This window comes from Lacerta agilis, chromosome Z (genome assembly GCF_009819535.1).
Source record: "Lacerta agilis isolate rLacAgi1 chromosome Z, rLacAgi1.pri, whole genome shotgun sequence".
Classification (NCBI taxonomy): domain Eukaryota; kingdom Metazoa; phylum Chordata; class Lepidosauria; order Squamata; family Lacertidae; genus Lacerta; species Lacerta agilis.
In genome coordinates, this window is record NC_046331.1 from 44,811,631 (window position 1) to 44,831,414 (window position 19,784).

The following is a 19,784-nucleotide window of genomic DNA, read 5'->3' on the forward strand; positions in this document are numbered from 1 at the left end:
AGGCATTTCTTCCCACTCCTCACCCAGCCCTTGGGACACAAACAGCATGAATGCTGCAGGCTAGAAATAACTTACAGTGGTACCCCGCTAGACGAATGCCTCGCAAGACGAAAAACTCGCTAGACGAAGGCATTCGTCTAGCGGGAGGCTGCCCCGCAAGACGAAAAAGTCTATGGGGCTGCCTCGCAAGACGAAAAATTTTCGTCTTTTTTTTTTTTCCGTTTTGCGGAGTGCGGCTGTCATTGCCGCTCCGCAAGACGAAAAACCCGCTAGACGAAAATTTTCGCAGAACGAATTATTTTCGTCTAGCGGGGCACCACTGTACATTGTGCCAAGTGTGGTTGGCATACAAAGGTGCAGTGCTTCAAGGAATTCCCCCCAGTCCCAGTCAGCAAGGCTGTTGGGAGTGGGAGCCCCAAACACCAGATTTCTAGAAGCCTGGTTTAGATTTATGCAGAAGTTGGGGTAATACTTTGACAACAGAATTCATCCAAATGCCAAATGCCTGTTTAAGGGTGCTTTTTCTGGGGTGGGGGTAGAGCAATTATGATTCTCTGTGCCCACACCATCAACAGGCTGCTAATCTGCCTGTTCCCCAGTGTGTTTGTGGTGTGCATAACATTTTGTTGCCTTTGTACACACACACACACACACACACACATCTTGGAAGGTTGGCTGGCCAAATGCTCACATTCTTTCCTTTTGTTGTCTTCTTGGCAGGGGCCTTCTTGATACCTTATACCATCATGCTGGCTCTGGCTGGGCTGCCTTTGTTCTTCCTGGAATGCTCACTTGGGCAGTTTGCCAGCTTGGGACCCATTTCTGTTTGGAGGATTCTACCCCTTTTACAAGGTTGGCATTGTTACCTTTTCCACATTGGTTTCCACTGGGCTGCCATGAGACATCCACACACTCACACACACACATACACAACACTTCCTGGGAAGGTTTCTGTTTGTAGCTCTCTAATGCAAAATTGAGGGTGCTTTATGCACATTATTTTATTTAGGAATGTATTTTTATCTACCACCCTCTCATAATATATCAGGGTGGTGCTGAGCAATATACAAACTTTTTTAAGCAGCACAGAACAGACAATTTGTGTGAGTTTTAAGCAACTGCATAGGCCTGCCAGCATGATAACACCTCCAAGAGATGCCTGAGAAGTGAGGGTGCTTGCTGGATCACTGCTGCAAGAGTGCCCCACAGAATGGGGCTGGTGACACTAAACACCTGACTTACGGATGAAGCCATTTGGGCCACTGCAACGTGAGGGGCAACAAACAGCACTCCTCTGGGCGATCTCAGTGATTGGGCCACAGGCAATCCTTAAGGTGCCCTAGACCTAAGTTGTTCAGGTTGTGTATATCAGCACAACAGCCTTAAACATATGAATAGAAGAAGAGCCATGCTGGATCAGGCCAAAGGCCCATCTAACCCAACAAACATCCTGTTCTCATAGTGGCCAGCCAGATGCCCTAATGGGGAGCAGTATGTGGGTGCTCCCCAGTTGTGATTCTCAGCAACTGGTATTCAGAGGCACGCAGCCTCCAACAGTGGAGGGAGGCCCATAGACATTGTATGTTTAAAATGCACAGCTACTGTGCTTTTTTTCTTTCTTTCTTTTAAAGACTCCTCCCTTTATGAGCTGATATTTGTTCTTGTCTTTCTGCTGCCAACTCTGGGTGTAGAGAACCCAGGAACCTTAGGAAGAAGGAAATGCAATGTAATATTTGTGGGAATGTTCAGGGTGGCAGGAGAGGATATATTGTTTATTAATATCCTTCCTAACTTGCGCTCGGCCTGCAAAGTGAGATGAGTGCCGCAACCCCAGAGTCATTCGCGACTGGACTTAACTGTCAGGGGTCCCTTTACCTTTTTAACTTGTGCTAGCAAGTTTCTTTATTTAGCAGAGTTTACATTCCCCTTTTACATGCACAGCAGATAACTGGTTGCAGGCTTGTGTGTGCCTCTCACTATTATACAATTCAGTTTGTCTCAAATTGAATTGTACATTCCTGGTAAGTTCCCTTGAATCCCTCTTAAAAGAATAAAGATGCCACAATCTTATTCAAAGTCAATTAAAGAAGTTTACTTACATCAGTTTACAGTTAGATCCCTGAAGGCAGACTTAGTTACAAATATGTACATGTGGATCTACCCCTTATGGGGGAATAATCCCAGTGAAGAGCTAGCAGAGCAGTCCTAGCTAGAAGCTGGTCAAATGCAGAAGGAAGTCAAATAGAGAGAAGGCTGCTGCGTGACTCGTCCTTTTGATAACCTGGGCAGGTTACATCACGCCCACCTTCTATCACATGAAAAAGGAAGGATGCTCCAGCCAGGAGGAATGGGAAGTTTTGACTGGCTGGACCAAACATTCCCTCACATGTCTTTTCAAAAGAATTTGATCTAGAACTTGAGTCAATCAGTTTCCATCCACTCCATCTTTTGCATCTTCCTTGTCTTCCTTGTGGCTTATTGGGAAGTGTTGAGAGGTAGGAGGCATGATCCCTGGGGACCATTCATAAACTCAACAACACATCTGATTTGTATCCTCCTTGACTGCTTTTGCCTGGTTGGAAATGTGCCCTTAAACTCTTATCATGCCTCTTGCATAGGTGTAGAAGCCAGGGTACTGTTCAGAGGTAAAATTAACATTTGTTGCTCTGTCCACTTTTGCATCCAGTACGTGGCCCCTAGAAGGGGATGCTTCCCTCAGGCTCAGTGTTGCCCATCTCTGCTCTAGAAAGTGCTTTGACCCATGTGGAATGCCGTTTTCAACTAGAAAATTTGGAGAAGGACAGTTTGGGCAAGTACTGGAGGGATGAGATAGGGATAGCTCCCCACAAGTCTTATTCTCCAATCCAGTGAGTCTGTTAAATCATTTTGGGGGAATGAACATCATGGCCATTAGAAACGCTCTTCCTGCTCTTATCACGATGTCTCCTCTCTACCCCTTTAGGAGTCGGAGTCACAATGGTGATCATTTCAACATTTGTGACCATCTATTACAATGTCATCATTGGCTACAGCCTCTACTACTTGTTTGCCTCCTTCCAAAGCATCCTCCCTTGGGCAGATTGCAATCCTGAGTGGGCCAATGCGAATTGCAGCAAGACAAGGCTAGGTAAGACTTCCATGGCAGCAGACTGTTCTTTCAAGCTTCCTGGAACAGATGACCAAGCATTCAAAAGGAAGTGAGATAGTAGTAATGGGGGATTTCAACTATCCTGATATTTGTTGGATGTCAAACTCAGCCAAGAGCACAAGGTCGAAAAGATTCCTCACTGGTCTTGCAGATAATTTCATAGTCCAGAAAGTGGGAGAAGCAACAAGAGGACCAGTCATTTTAGATCTGGTCCTAACCAATAGTGATGACCTGGTTAGTGGGGTAGAAGTGGCAGGATCATTAGGTGGGAGTGATCATGCTCTTCTGGAGTTTATTATACAGCAGAAAGGAGCAACCAAGCATACTAAGACTCAAATTCTAGACTTTAAGAAAGCCGTTTTCAGAAAATTTAGGGAAACGCTGGGTGTGATCCCATGGTCAGTAATACTAAAAGGGAAGGGAGTTCATGATGGATGGGAGTTTGTTAAAAGGGAGATATTAAAAGCACAACTTCAAGCAGTACCAATGAGACGAAAACATGGAAGGTGCCTAAAGAAGCCAGGGTGGCTATCTAAAGAACTTTTAACTGATTTAAGATTTAAAAGGGATATGTACAAAAAATGGAAAAAGGGGGAAATCACCAGAGAGGAATTCAAACAAATAGCCAGCACGTGTAGAGACAAAGTCAGAAAAGCTAAAGCACAGAATGAACTCAGGCTTGCTAGAGAGGTTAAAAGCAATAAAAAGGGCTTTTATGGGTATGACCGTAGCAAAAGGAAGAACAATGAAACAGTGGGGTCACTTTGAGGAGAAGATGGTGAAATGCGAACAGGAGACAGAGAAAGGGCAGAACTCCTCAATGCCTTCTTTGCCTCAGTCTTCTCCAAAAAAGAAAACAATGCCCAACCTGAAGAATATGGAGCAGATGATTCAGCAGGGGAAACACAGCCCAGAATAAGTAAGGAGGTAGTACAAGAATACCTGGCTAGTTTAGATGTATTCAAGTCTCCAGGGCCAGATGAACTACATCCAAGAGTATTAAAAGAACTGGCAGAGGTGATTTCAGAACCACTGGCAGTAATCTTTGAGAATTCCTGGAGAACAGGCGAAGTCCCAGCAGACTGTAGGAGGGCAAATGTTGTCCCTATTTTCAAAAGGGGGAAAAGAGAAGACCCAAACAATTACCGCCCAGTCAGCCTGACATCAATATCAGGAAAGATTCTAGAGCAGATCATTAAGCAAATGGTCTGTGAGCACCTAGAAAGGAACGCTGTGATCACTAAAAGTCAGCATGGGTTTCTGAAAAATAAGTCATGTCAGACCAATCTGATCTCATTTTTTTGACAGAATTACAAGCCTGTTAGATGAAGGGAACGCTGTGGATGTAGCCTATCTTGATTTCAGCAAGGCCTTTGACAAGGTGCCCCATGATAAATGCTACCATTCAGTGGATTTGTAACTGGCTGACTGACCGAACCCAAAGGGTACTCATTAACGGCTCCTCTTCATCCTGGAGAGAAGTGACTAGTGGGGTGCCACAGGGTTCAGTCTTGGGCCCAGTCTTATTCAACATCTTTATAAATGACTTGGATGATGGGCTTGAGGTCATCCTGATCAAGTTTGCAGATGACACCAAATTGGGAGGAGTGGCTAATACCTCAGAGGACAGGATCACACTTCAAAATGACCTTAACTGATTAGAGAACTGGGCCAAAGCAAACAAGAGGAGAAATGTAAAGTACTACACTTGGGGGGGAAAAATGAAAGGCACAAATACAGGATGGGTGACACCTGGCTTGAGAGCAGTACATGTGAAAAGGATCTAGGAGTCTTGGTAGACCATAAACTTGACATGAGTCAACAGTGTGATGCAGCAGCTAAAAAAGCCAATGCAATTCTGGGCTGCATCAATAGGAGTATAGCATCTAGATCAAGGGAAGTAATAGTACCACTGTATTCCGCTCTGGTCAGACCTCACCTGGAATACTGTGTCCAGTTCTGGGCACCACAGTTCAAGAAAGATACTGACAAGCTGGAACGTGTCCAGAGGAAGGCAACCAAAATGGTCCAAGGCCTGGAAACGATGCCTTATGAGGAACGGCTTAGGGAGCCTGGAGAAGAGAAGGTTAAGGGGTGATATGATAGCCATGTTCAAATATATCAAAGGATGTCATATGGAGGAAGGAGAAAGGTTGTTTTCTACTGCTCCAGAGAAGCGGACACAGAGCAATGGATTCAAACTGCAAGAAAGAAGATTCCACCTAAACATTAGGAAGAACTTCCTGACAGTAAGAGCTGTTGGACAGTGAAATGTGTTGCCAAGGAGTGTGGTGGAGTCTCCTTCTTTGGAGGTCTTTAAGCGGAGGCTTGACAGCCATCTGTCAGGAATGCTTTGCCTGCTTGGCAGGGGGTTGGACTGGATGGCCCTTGTGGTCTCTTCCAACTCTATGATTCTATGATTCAATAATCCTTGATCGTGTTTCAACTTATTTACAGCAAACTGATGCTGTGGTCTCTTACTGTTGCTGAATGATAGCTTATTTGGAGTCTGGATTAGTGAATCATTTTTCTTTACCCCTCCCAAATGGTGCCTCAGTATAAAAGAGCAATGTTGCAACAGTCCATCACACATCAGTGTGTTACCAAGAAACAGGGATGGACTCTGCATATGAAGCATGTGGCCATGCATAGGTGGCACTATGCAGTTAGAAGCGAGTTTGGTTATCTGTGGCCAAGTCACCAGGGGCTTAAAGCAAGCTCGGACCTTACTGCTAATGGTGTCCTCTAAGTCTGTAGTGGTTGGCAGGGTGGGGCAAGTGGCTCTTACCTGATTTCCTGCCCACTGTGTCACTACGGAGAGGGGTGAGGCTGGCACAGTGCAAACATACTAGCACAACCAATCTGGCACTCCTACCAATGCATTTGTACCATGCTGACCTCACCACTCCTCCTTCTTTTGGGTAAGCTGTAGCAAAACTGGAGATAGGAGGTCAGCTAAGCATCTGTGCCCCTTCCCTTGCTGACTGTTACTACTCTAACTACAACCCCCCCCCCCCGCCCGCATCTACTTCTCTGGGGAAATACAGAGTTTGCCTCCACGCTCAACAACTTCTGTTCATTTGAACCTCCATGTTACCGGTATGGAATGTGGACTGATAAAACACTGCAAAATATGATTGCAATGCAGGGAAGCTCTGTAGTACAATGGTAGAGTAGCCCAGGATCTTCAGGCTGGGCTAGGAAAGACTTCCTGTACAAAGCCCTGGATAGTCAGTGTAGACAATACTGAGTTAGATGAGCCTGTGGTCTGACTCAGTCTAAGGAGGCTTCCTATGTTCAGTTCATTTTTCAGGGTGTTCTACTGATAGGTATAGGCATCCATGCATAGTGGTAAAACACCACACCAAGACCCTTAATATGCCTGGATGTGCAGTCACATTGAGATGGCTTGTTTTCTACAGTGTTTTAACCTATGCCCCTGTCTGTGGAATAGCATTCTTGTTGAGATACAACAGGTGCCGATGATCTGCACCTTGCAGAAACCATTGGAGACAGTTTTGCTCCGACAGGCTTTCCCAGTTAGATAAAATGGCTCTTTACCATAAGTGTTCACTGGTTATGGTTTTAGTTTTGCTCTAAAGGTATTTGCTGTTTTTCTGTTTCTAACTGTTTGTGTCAATGTATAAATCATTCTGACAGTGGTTTGGGAAGTGATTAATAAATGTGACGATGACAACAACCACAACAACATCAATATATAGGGGACCAATAAGGTCCCCATCCTTGCTTGTTCCATACCGACACATACCCTTTGTGTCATTGCGATGGGCATTCTGCTCATAAGAAATGGTCAGAGGTCAAAATCACAATGGGGGTTAAAAATGTTTCACATACTTGTTGTACCCCCTTCCTTCTCCAGAACTGCTGAGCAACACCTTTTTGTCTTTCAGTGTCAGACTGCAACATTACATTACATGGGGAGACTATCATCGCAAATTACTCTTGGGTTGAGAGAAACAACGAAACCTGCCTCAATGGCACCGAGGTGTTTGCAAACACCCAGGCTCCCAGCGAACAATACTGGAAGTGAGTCCTGGGCCTGTTTCTCTTCCAGTTGAAATTTGGTCTGCAGGTGTTATTGGGGTTGCCCTCAGTGGATGGAGGGGCTGTGGCTCAACAGCTACACACAGAAGGAACTCAGGTTTGATCCTTGGCATCCCCAGGTAGGAAAAATGCATAGTCAGTGTAGACCAGCATTCGCTCAACCTCGTACCTTCTGGATGTTTTAGACCACGACTCTCATCAATCACAGACAGCATGGTCAATGGCCAGGGATGATGGGCAGCAAGTGGAGAAAGAAGCTACAGACAGCATTGAGCTAAATAGGCCAGTGGTCTCACTTAGTCGAACTCTACTACACACCAGATTGTTAAAGCACATTCAGAGCACACCACCCCAAAAAGAATCCTGGGTTCTGTAGTTTGTTATGGGTGCTGGGAACCTTAATTCTGTGAGGGGTAAGCTACCGTTCCCAGGTTTCTTTGCGGGGGGAAATGTGCTTTAAAGGTCTGGTTTGCATACAGCCATAGGCAACTTCCTATGATTCTTAAAACAATGGCATTGTGAGGTAGGACTCTGCTGACCCCCATTTTACAGATGGGGAACTGAGAAACAAGGCCACACTGAAACATGATCAACAGGGTTCTTCCATATCCAAGCTGACCTCTGTCCATCCACCTCTATCATAAACCTTTTTGCAACCCCCCCAAAAAACCCCAATCACTACCTATCCTGAAGCAGTTTAACAACATAGGAGGGCAGATGCTGAAATGTTAGGCAGTTTTGTTTCCCACCCAAAACTCATTGATCATTAAGCATCTACCTAGGGGGCCCCTTTGCTCAGGTGTATACAACCTGAAAGGGGCAGGCATTGGGGAGTGGCAATGACACCTGAACACAACTAATTTGCAGGTGTGTCACCTGCCCTGCTTCTTTTGTGCACTAATCATTATGGGTTGCGGCACATTTGCCTGATGAGTAATATGAGTAATAAAAGCTATGTTGTTAGTGAAACAACATGGTACAACCTCCAGAAGAGAGACATGGATCTTGGTTTGCTTTGAGAAACGTGACATTGTCAATATTGCCTGGGAAACCTTGCAAGCTGGTGGTGGGACTTCACAAGATCAGTTCTCTGATGAAACCTTGGCAAGCTAGATCTGGTTCAGACATGCAGACGTGGTATATGATCAATTCAAGATTAAGCTAGTATTTGTGGTCAGGGGAAATCTTGGTGAATCAAAACCAAACAGCAGCTTCTAAACCCCTTTATCTGGCCTGTAACATATTTTTAGGCCATTCTCCCCATCCTTCACCAGCACCGAGAGCTATCCCTGGGTGAAATAAAAGTTCCTAAGCCAGACTGGGGTCTGCAGGATGTAGGAGCCCCTTTTGGTAGCCACACAGATGCCTCCTTTAGAACACCTCATTTTGCACAGCCCGCTACAACACTCTGTTCTAAGTGATGTCTTTGCTGATGCTTCCCTTGTCTCCCCCCAGCAACAAGGTCCTTCGGCGTTCAAGTGGGTTAGACGAGACCGGGGAAGTTGTGTGGTACCTCGCCCTCTGCCTTCTCCTTTCCTGGCTGATTGTGGCAGTGGCCTTGTTTAAAGGAATCAAGTCTTCGGGAAAGGTAGGCTTAACCCAGACACGTTGGGCTACCTGCTGTAGCGCCAGCCTCCTTTGCGTGGGGAAAAGACATAATCAGTCCACCAGATCTGCTCTCCCTCTCTTTGATCAAGCCTGTGCTGCAATGGGATGCAAACACATTCAAATGAAAGCACTGTAGCTCAGATGAACTCCCTGTCTCAAACCCTGGAGAGCAACTGCTTGTCAAGTGCAGACTGTACTGAAGTTGATGGACTAAGCAGTTTCCTAAGTCCAGCCTTTTATTTAGAGTGAGACACTGTTTTCAAGGGGAGGGTCATAGGTCCATGGTAGAGGGTCTGCCTTGCATGCAGAAGGCTCCAGGTTCAATCCCCAATGTCATCTGCAGGTAGGGCTGGGAGGGAACCCTTCCTGAAACCCTCGAGAGCTGTGACCATCAAAGAACCATAGAATCGTTGAATTGTAGATTTGGAAGGGACCCTAGTCAAAACCCCTGCAATGCAGGAATATGCAGCTGTCCCATATGGGGATCGGACCTGCAATCTTGGCATCATCAGCATCATGCTCTAACCAACTGAGCTATCTAGATATAGACTTTACTGAGTTAGGCAGACTTGGTTTACAGCAGCTTCCTATGTAGCAGTGGTCAGACCCACTCTAGAAAATCCAGAATAACTTTGGATAGTTCATGCACCTTTGGGCACCAAAGCAAGAGTACCAGCAGCCACTGCCTAGACTTGTGTTCACAGATACATGAGCTTATGAGAGCCTGCAGTTCTTTCCAGTCAGCAGCAATGGCATAATTGTCCCCTTGTTCCAATGTGGGATGTTCAGGCTTGTTTCATGCCTATCTGCAGAATAAAAATCCCCCTTGAGAAGAGGTTGTGCAGCATAGCTCAGAACTCCCTTGAGTTGGAAGAGAGTTTGCATTCACACAATGCATTTAAAGCACTTTAAACCTCCCTGGCTTCTTCCCTCAAAGAATCCTGGGAGCTGTAGTTTAAAGGGTGCAGAGGAGTGGTTTAACAGTCAATCACTCTTCAAAGGGAACTCTGGGAACTTTAGCTCTGTGAGGGGAATAAGGGGGTCTTCCAACAGTTCTCAGCACACTTAACAGACTACAACTCCCAGAATTCTTTAGGGGAAACCATGACTGTTTAAGGCAGTATCAGCAGGGGCGTAGCAAGGTAAATTGGTACCCGGGGGCAAAAAAAAATTGTCAACCCCCCCCCCCCCAGGCATGGGAAGGTCAGGTGGTACCCGGTGCGGAAAATTTCTTGTCAACCCCCCCCCCCATTGATCCCCCCCCCGCAAAAATGGTTTTACGTTATTTCATATTTTCTTACAAAGGAATAATAACAAGTAATAATAATAAAAAAACTTTTATTTATATCCCACCCTCCCCGGCCAAAGTCAGGCTCAGGGTGGCTAACATCAGATACATAACATTGGTATAGAATCAAACAATAATTAAATTACCTCCTAAAAACACCTCAAAATGAAATTACAGTCTAATTAGATGGCTTTCCACAGGGTCAGGGTTGGGAACAGTAAGTGTTCTCTGAACTGAAATTTCAGCCTTCATGACATAGGAAAACAGCCAAGTGAATAGCTATTTTGGTGGAGGAGGGTCAAGATATTAACCGATATGCATGAAATTTCATATATAGCTATATAATCCCATGTATAGTAAGATAAGACCTTTGGAGCAGGCATTTAAAAAAAAAATCACATTTTTTTTCAAAAAAGATTGTTCCTTGATAATTTGTCACCCCCTCCATTATGGAACCTGGGGTGGCCCGCCCCCCTCGCCCCCTTGCTACGCCCCTGGGTATCAGGGTGGCAAAAGAGAGAGAGAGAGGGTTGTCCATCTGCACAGGGTTTCTGGCAAGTGGCGATGGTGAAGCAATGAGAGGGCTTCTGTTTGTGAGAGCAGAACCAGCCTGACTGGCTCAGTGATGACATCCTGAGAGTGCAATGATTATCCTAAGCCCTGCTAAACTCAGGAGCCGACTCCCTTTCCTTCTCCAGTCACTGAGAAGCATCGGCAGCGTGATTCCACTATTTAACAACGTGGCAGATGAGTCTAGTTTGGCATGGCATTTGGGTCCTCCTAAGCAATTCTGCAGGGCAGGAAAGAAGGACAAGTTTGGCAGGAAGCAGTGGGTTGCTCTTATCTATGTTGCTCATCTGGAGGTGATCCCAAGGACAAGAGCTGAGGCTCCTGTGGGGTATCACCTATGGGAGTGTCCTCACTCACACACTCATGCATTCCAGAGAACCCGCACGACTGCTCACAGTTGCAGTAGAGGAGAGGGAGGCTGTTCCCCAGAAGGAAGTTTTGCAGTACCGGCAGGATTGAGGGAGGGGCCGTCACAAATGCAGATCAGCTGCTTTGCGTGTAGATAGAAGGAGCAGCATTTACAATTATAATTATTTTCAAGAAATATTTTATATAGGCAATCATTGCACATGTTATTTAACAACTGTATATATGTTATGCACAGTGCTTTATTTCTTGGGGAAATGGTGCCAGTACTCACCATGCCCCCCATCCCTCCCACCCTCCTGATTTTTGCCTGTTCGTACTCCCCTTCCACCATGCTGGCCCCCCACCCGCCCACCCGCCCACTCCCTCCCCCCTCGCACCTTTGCCTGCAGCCGCCTCCTCCATTGCTTCCCATGGCAGCAGGACGGCATCTTTTACGATCAGCAAAGTGCCTTCCAGGAACATGCCTGACAATCACAAAAGGATTGTGCCAAAGCACCTCTGCTCTGGCACCACCTTTTTACAATAATCAGGCACCGCCCTGGAAGGCTTTGGCAATGATAAAAGGGTCACACGAATTTGTAGTAGGGGGGCGGGGGGGGGGAGGTGGCAGTACAGTGTACCGGTGCATACCACCTTAAAAAAAAGCACTGGCTATATATTAAATAGCTTTGAGACTTTATTTATTTGTTTATTTATCTATTTAATAGAATCAAAGACTCATAGGGTTGGAAGGGACCCAAGGGATCATCTAGTCCAACCCCCTGCAATGCAGGAATCTCAGCTAAAGCATCAATGACAGATGGCTAACCAACCTCTGCTTGCAAACCTCCAAGGAAGGAGAGTCCACTACCTCTCGTGGGAGTCCGTTCCACTGCCAAACAGCTCTTACTGTCAGAAAGTTTTCCCAAATGTTTAGTCAGAATCTCCTTTCTTGTATCTTGAAGCCATTGGTTTGAGTCCTACCCTCCAGAGCAGGAGAAAACAGGCATGTTTCCTCCTCCATATGACAGCCCTTAAGGTATTTGAGGGTGGCTATCATATCTCCTCTCAGTCTCCTCTTCTCCAACATATTATAACATCCAACATAATGATAATATCATCATCATGTTTTTATCATTGGGTGATTGATGGGTGGGCACCTCTGCCCATCTGTCAGAATGGGCTGTGGGTGTTGAGGGACACAAGGCATCCGCCCGCCTCACTGGCTGCAAATGGCTCCCTGCTCCAGATCTAGTGAAATCCTCCATTTAAGACTTGGTCCCACCCTGACCACCTTCTCCACCCTCCTCCCAAATCCAAAATCTTGATCATTCTTTCATTTCTTTTCTCGTCATCACAGATTGTTTACTTCACAGCCATCTTCCCCTACGTTGTCCTTGTGATATTGTTGGTCCGAGGTGCCACTCTGGACGGTGCTCTAGAGGGCATTGAGTTCTACATTGGAAAGCAATCTAATTTCACCAAGCTCACAGAGGCAGAGGTGAGTGTGTCCTGGCAGGTGGTGGAACTGGGCTGAGCACGGCTTCTGCCAGATATCAGATAACAGCACAGAAGGGTCAGTGTTAGAGCACTGTCTGGGAATGCCCCCCTGCCTGAAAACCTGGAATGCTGCTGCCAGTCAGTGTAGAGTGACAATACTGAGCTAGATAGGCCCAGGGGTCTGACTCTAGGGCTGGATCTCCTGATCAGGAGAACGCTACAAAAATGCTATAAAAAATATTGCTCTCAGGACAATTTCCCATTGGTGACAGATCGCTGCTATACAGTGCCCTCTGGTATCACATTTTTATAACAAAATTTTAATGGTATAACTCACCTGTGTAGATTAGTCCTAGGTAAAGCAGCTTCTGATGTACCTTTAAATCAGCTTTTTATCTTCAAGCACGAAAAGCCTTACCTTTTAAGAGAAAGGTCATTGGTGCATGGTAGAACAACTGTTTTGTATTTAGAAGGTCCGAGGTTCAATCTCCAACGGACTTTCCAGGGCTGGGGTGTCCTCTCCTTGAAACCTTGGGGAATCATGACCTCTTAGCATCTCCATAACTGAGCTGCATGGACCAATGGTCTAAAATGGTATCAAGTCTCTGTTATGCTCTTTCCACACTATTTTATTTTTTAAAAAATATCTCTTTATTGTTTAAAATCATAGCAAATCGAACATCATCAAACATCAGTAAACATAATTACATACATACATTACATTCATACCTTCAGACATCTTACATATACACATTTATTCTCACCTATCTTGCAGTACTTCATATCATTCAATCTCAAAACTTCCAATTATCCTTTTTGTATTTTTTTTTGTTTAATTTCTTTAACATAACGTACAGTTGTAATTCTCTTTCTTTACTCTTACAGTCTTCTCGTACTCTCCATTTAATTATTAAGGTTCAATCTAGGTCTGCTTTTAGGATTTCAGTTAAACCACTCTCTATTAGATATTCTTTAAATACCCTCCATTCTCTCCAAACTTCTTGGTTCATCTGTCCTCTTATTTTGCCCGTTGTTTTGGCTAACTGTAAGTATTCGATCATTAGGTTTTGCCAATCGGCTATAGATGGTATAACCTTACTTTTCCAATTTCTAGCCACTAGCATTCTTGCTGCTGTGGTGCCGTACATACATAATATTCTTTTCTCTTTTTTAATCTCCTCTGGCAGAATACTTATCAGGAACATTTCTGGTCTTTTTTTGAAATTAATTTTTGTCAATTTTTTCAATTCTTCATAAATCTGATTCCAATAGTTGTTTATTGCTGGACACGACCACCACATATGTTTATAAGACCCATTTTCCTTTCCACACCTCCAACACAATGGGGATCCATTCCTATACATTTTTACTATTTTTTCTGGGGTGAGGTGCCACCTATACATCATTTTCAGTATATGTTCTTTTAAACTGTAACAGGCGGTAAATTTTAAGTCCACCCGCCACAATCTTTCCCACTGTTCCATTAATATATTATACCCGAAGTCCTGAGCCCACCTCACCATCACAGATTTTACCTCCTCCTCTTTTAGATCCCATTCTAACAGTATGTTGTAGATCTGTGAGATATGTTTCCCCTTGCTTTGGAGTACTTCTTTCTCGAATCTAGATTTTTCTTTTGCCAAACCATTTTTTTTGTCTATTGTAAATCTTTGGTAAATTTGAAAGTACTGCAGCCAATTGTTTAGGTGTTCCTTAATTTCTTCATATTTTTTCAAATGTAATTCATTCTCTTTTTCCTCTAGTAGCATTCGATAGGTGGCCCTTCCTCCCTCCATATTTGTTTTTTTGATTGTTATTACTTCTATAGGTGATGTCCAAAGCGGGATTTTTGGTTCTAAAATTCCTTTATATTTCGTCCAAATTAAATATAATGATTTCTGTATCAAATGATTCTTTCCACACTATTGATAACAGACAAAGCGGGAATTCCTACATACCTCACCTCTGCCCAACACACACACACACACACACACACACACACACACGTATGAGTTCCAGTGTGGCATTAAAAATGCAGCATTTCCCAGTCTGAACATGGCAGGCATCATGCAAAAACTGCCTGTTGTCTAATATTGCTGGATGAAGAGAGCAGGGGTGTTATATTTTAAAAAATAAAGATGAGCATAATCAGGCCACACACCTAAACTTCCCCTTGTTCCTCAGAAATGTCTCCAAATCTCCAGCTCAGCTTTATTTCAACACAGGCCAGTCCTGTGAAGACAACAAGAGACCACAACTGTGATTATGTAACCACTTTAGTGATGTAACTCCATATAATTTTTATTTAATTTTCTGTTTTACAATTTAGAATACTTATTCAAACATCCTTAAAATATCAATGACTTCCCTTCTTCTCTTTCCATAGTTCATTTTGCATATCATAAATCCCTGCATATGTTACATAAACTAAACCATTCAGCATTCCATTATTGTTTATTTGTTGTTTAGTCTTAGTCGTGTTCGACTCTCTGTGACCCCATGAACCAGAGCAGGCCTTGGAAAACTGCCTTGGAGTTTTCTTGGAAAAATACTGGAGTGGGTTGCCAGTTCTTTCTCCAGGTGGATCACATTTAGTCTAAACTCTTGGCTATGACCTGTCCATCTTGGGTGGCCCTGCATGGCATAGCTCATAGCTTATTGGAGTTATTCAAGCCCCTTTGCCACGACAAGGCAGTGATCCATGTAGGGGATTCCATTATTACATCCATCAAAACTTATATACGCTGTTGGATTTATCTTAATGCTGCCAATGTTTTCAGAATCAGAAGAATCTTTATTTGCATCAGCCACTAGCCATAGATATAAAATAAACCCACAGTGGTGCAGAGTCTCAGGCTGGCTTGTTGCTCAGGCTTCCACCATAAAACTCATCACGAGGCAAACTAGAGTGTCAGTAACCACAAGCAAAAGAGCCACAGCCTTTGTTATGACACCTATGTGATGGTTGGTGTGCGTGTGCGTGTGTGTGTGTGTGAGAGAGAGAGAGAGAGAGAGAGAGAGAGAGAGAGAGAGAGAGATGAGTAATGCTTTTGTGTTCTGTAAAGATAAACACAACCTTCAGAACCATATTTGCTCCACAGCTTATGGAGCACACAATCTGAAGGTACTGGGGTGGAAGCCTATATACTGAGTAGTCAAGACAGTGCCTTCCCGGTGTGGTTGGGCTCCAAGTCCCATCAGCCCCCGCCAGCTTGGCTAATGGCTACTAGCCATGTTGGCTATGTTCTGCCTCCACAGCCGAGGCAGCAATGCTTCTGAATACCAATTGCTGGAAACCACAGGAGGGGAGAGGACTCATGTGCTTGAATCCTGCTTGGTGGCTTCTCATGGGGGTGTCTGGTCAACCACTGTCAGAAGAGGATGTTGGACTAGATGGGCCCCCTTTGGCCTGATCCAGCAAGCTCTTACGTTCTTATGTTGGCTACCCCAGCCTATACACTGTGTAGAACAGCCTTTGCGACACCCCCCCCCCACACACACACACAATTGCAGGGATTGCGATGCAGTAATATATATTGTGCACCACCAACTCCATCTGTCTTTCTCAAGGTCTGGAAAGATGCTGCCACGCAGATTTTCTTCTCTCTGTCCGTTGCGTGGGGAGGGTTGGTCGCCCTCTCCTCATACAACAAATTCAACAACAACTGCTATTCTGACGCCATTTTTGTCTGCGTGATAAACTGCCTCACAAGCGTCTTTGCTGGTTTTGCAATTTTCTCCATCTTGGGACACATGGCACATGAATCAGGCAAGAAAGTCTCAGAAGTCGTCGATTCAGGTAGGCTGGAGAAATACTGTTTAGATCCATCTATGGCTGGGTACCTTTAAGCATGCAACACTTCCCCCCACCCCCCGAATCCTGGAAACTGCAGTTTGTTAAGGATGCAGGGAATTGCAGCTCTATAAGGGGTAAACTACAGTTCTCAAGATTGTCTGTGCTTTAAATGTATGATGTGTTCATAGTTCATGCCTGGGGAAGTTGCACCAAATGCATTTGTCCTGCAGTGGCTCCTTAACAAGGAGGACTAGAAGTAATCTTGAGAAATACGGATTATGGGATTCTCTGCATGTTTGCTCAGAGTAGAGCATGACGTAAAGGTGGGAGACTCAAGATAGCTGTCCTCCTGTAGTTCAGACTCTTCTTTTTTAATCCAAATTACAGCAATACCTTTATTCGCTCTACCGAAGTGCTGGCCTAATTGCTACTGGCTGCCAATTAATTACCAGTTAACAGCCAAGTTAAAGGTGCTGGCTTAAGTGTAAAAAGCCCTGTATGGCTTGGCACCAGGAAACCTGAAAGATTATCTCACCCCAATCAATTACTCTGCTCTGCAGGTGAAGGCCTCCTTATCAGGAGATTTCTTCCACACAATAAAGAAATCAGGTCTTTTGCTTTGTGGTACCTATCCTATATAACACCCTCCCATTAAATATTAGACAGACACTCCCTCTGGTATTTTGTTCAGTGCCAACTGAACATCTTCCTCTTTTAAATGGAGATCTTTCCCAGTCTACGTTTGTACTGGAATTATTAAGTTAATGGTTTGCTGCCCTAGGTTATTTGGGGAAAGGATGAATGGGGCCTAATTTTAAGAAGCAAATGATTTAATGATAAATAAAATATCACAATGATAGTGTGCCAGCTTTGGGGTTCTCCATGGCTTTTCATCACACTGGATAGTAAGCAGTAAGGGTTGGGTGGAGGAAAGGCTGGCTGGTGTTGAATCCATGGACCCTGTATGTATGTATCTGTCTGCAGTCCTGACATGGAATGTGGGGAGAGAAAATGGACATTCAAATGAGGCGCTCTTGGGTGTTATAGAGCAGCAGTGTGCTGTGGCAAGCATCCCCTACTTGTGAAATTCTATGCAGTTTGCATTTAAAGTTGGATCTATCAAATTTGCACTTTCGAGAAGTATATGAGAAGCAGAGCACAGCCAGCCATCAAAATTTGCACTTCTCCAAATTTGGCAGTGCAGCTCTCCTACCAACCAATGTTTACAAAAATGCTTATTTCGGAGAAAAGCATGCCTAAAAAAATGAAAGCATTTGTGGAAATGACATACAAAAATGCATTCCACTAGGTATTTATTTATTTGTTTCCTGCCCTCCCCGGAACTGGGAAGTGACTTGCAGAAATGTTTGCAGTCAAAATGATATACAAAAAATGTGTTGATTAGGAACACACACAAAAAAAGTGATGAAACACTGGCGCATTTTCATGCCTCTGCACACTAAGAAAGTACACCAATTGCTGCAAGAATATAGAGAATCTAAGACTGAAAAAGCAAACAAGCTGGGAGAAGCAAAATAAAAAAGATCCTTCCATTAATACTCCTGAGCTTTCTTAGAACTGTGACAAATTGGATGCTAGCCTTACCATGAGGCAGAGAGAGAGCTGAGGGTGCAGAAGGATGGGGAGTGGGCACAGGTTTGTGTGCCATGTGCCCTGTCTCACACCCTGCCCAGTGGTTTTCAACCTGTGTGCTGTGGCACCCTGGGGTGCCTTGAATGATGGTCAGGGGTGCTGGGGCCAACCCTGGCCTCTGTCCCTCTTTCCTTTTCTCCCTCCTCTGATGCCCTCTCAAGTCTCTGCTTCCCAAAGGCTTGCACAGGTGTTTGTTGTAGCAGCCCTGGCTACAAGCTCCCTAGGCGAATGGTGCCTCTGGGGCTGGCCAGGGGGTGCTGGTTGCCAGGAGCTGAGGCGGCCTCGGAGTAAGCAAGGAAGTGGGCAAGGGAGCCCAGCCAGCCAGTCCGCCAGGCCTTGCTGTTGAGAATGGACAGACAAGTGGGAGGCTGGGCAGGTAGGCGACGCACTGGCCTTTCTTGTGCTCGCTGTGTGAAATGCCTGCCTGCGAGCTGAGTGCCCTGTGCTAAAGCGGAGCCTTTCTGCCATGCAAGCCCAGCAGCACCTGCTGCTGACACTGCTGCCTCGCAAGGTAAAGGGCTGGCCTCATGTTCACCTTTGGTCAGTCTCCATTGGGCCGCTAAGGCTAGGAATGTCCTCTTCCCAGGCCCCTGTAGGTCGGTGTGAGGAGGCACCTCTCTTTGGGGTGGGGGTGGGGGGCAGCTCAGAGACCAGCGGCTGCCCAGAGGACTCCCAAGGTGAGGGGAGGAGGCTGAGGGAGCACTCCACCAGGGAGGGTGTTTGAAAAAGGGTGAGGGTCTGCCGGCTCTGCAGGCAAGGGGTGATGTAACTGGGCTCCTGAGCCCCACAGGAGAGCCACAGAAAGAATGTAGTTGGTCAAGGGAGCTGTGGGCTCAAAAAGGTTGAAAACCTCAGGTGCTACAGAGGATGCTGCCCCCCTGACATGTGGGGGAGATGCCACCTTCTCCTTCACCTTAGGTGGCTAAATGTTCTTCTGTGCCAGCCCCAGCTGGAGCAGATCCATCCCTGCTCTGATGCAGCAAGGCTCTTCTGGTGATCTTACAGCAGCCTTGCCAAAGCTGGTGCCCTCCAACCATTGGGCACCACAGCTAGAGGATACTTGGTCACCTGCAACCAGAGCCTGCTGGGGCACCTACTTTTGCTATAACAGGCTGTGGGCGTCCAGGGGTTGTGCTGCTCTTGGGATATGTGTGGGTAGGGAAACTGGAGCATTTCATTGAAACTGGAAGCAGAAAAAAATCCCATCAATTCACATATTCTGAGGCCAGAAAGAAATCACACAAGCAAATATAAGCAGTGTTCACTGTCATTGTGAGGGGTTTTTAGTCCACAAGCATTGAATAAATATGCTGTTTTCCTCCATTGAAATCAAATGCATGATTATGTAATTAATTACATTAGTTTTGGCCATGGCAAATAGCAAGATGAACAAGGTAGGTTTTAGCAGATGCTGAACTACAGCAGAATGAATGAGCTAATTTGGATGAAACTAGGCTGGAGATTGCAGCCTCCCTGCTGCTCTTCCTTGATCCACAGCATCAGAGGCCTTCATTGAGACACTGCAATAAACCACTTCCTGTTGCCTTCTCATCCCACAATTGTTTCTCTTCTGTTACAGGCTTTGATCTGGCGTTTGTTGCCTATCCGGAGGCTCTTTCGAAGCTCCCCGTCGCCCCCCTCTGGTCCTTCTTGTTCTTCTTCATGCTTCTGCTCTTGGGGCTCGATTCCCAGTTTGCTACTGTAGGTGAGTCATGGTACAAAACAAGCCATTCCTACCGGTACCTCAGCTACTCTTCCCTGTGACCTTTGTGCAAATCCCTAGTCTGGATTTGCCCAGCTGGTTTGCT

The 19,784-nt window shown here is 45.3% G+C and overlaps 1 protein-coding gene across 1 annotated transcript in view; it reads left to right on the plus strand.

Annotated features, from left to right (window-relative positions):
• SLC6A14 (solute carrier family 6 member 14) overlaps window positions 1-19,784 on the plus strand; it is a 31,272-nt gene that overhangs the window by 4,045 nt on the left and 7,443 nt on the right. Inside the window, exons 3-9 of the mRNA XM_033137996.1 lie at window positions 721-852; window positions 2,963-3,127; window positions 7,060-7,195; window positions 8,669-8,801; window positions 12,388-12,528; window positions 16,098-16,326; window positions 19,556-19,681. Coding sequence (XP_032993887.1) covers window positions 721-852; window positions 2,963-3,127; window positions 7,060-7,195; window positions 8,669-8,801; window positions 12,388-12,528; window positions 16,098-16,326; window positions 19,556-19,681 — 1,062 coding nt within the window. The remainder of the gene's footprint in view (window positions 1-720; window positions 853-2,962; window positions 3,128-7,059; window positions 7,196-8,668; window positions 8,802-12,387; window positions 12,529-16,097; window positions 16,327-19,555; window positions 19,682-19,784) is intronic.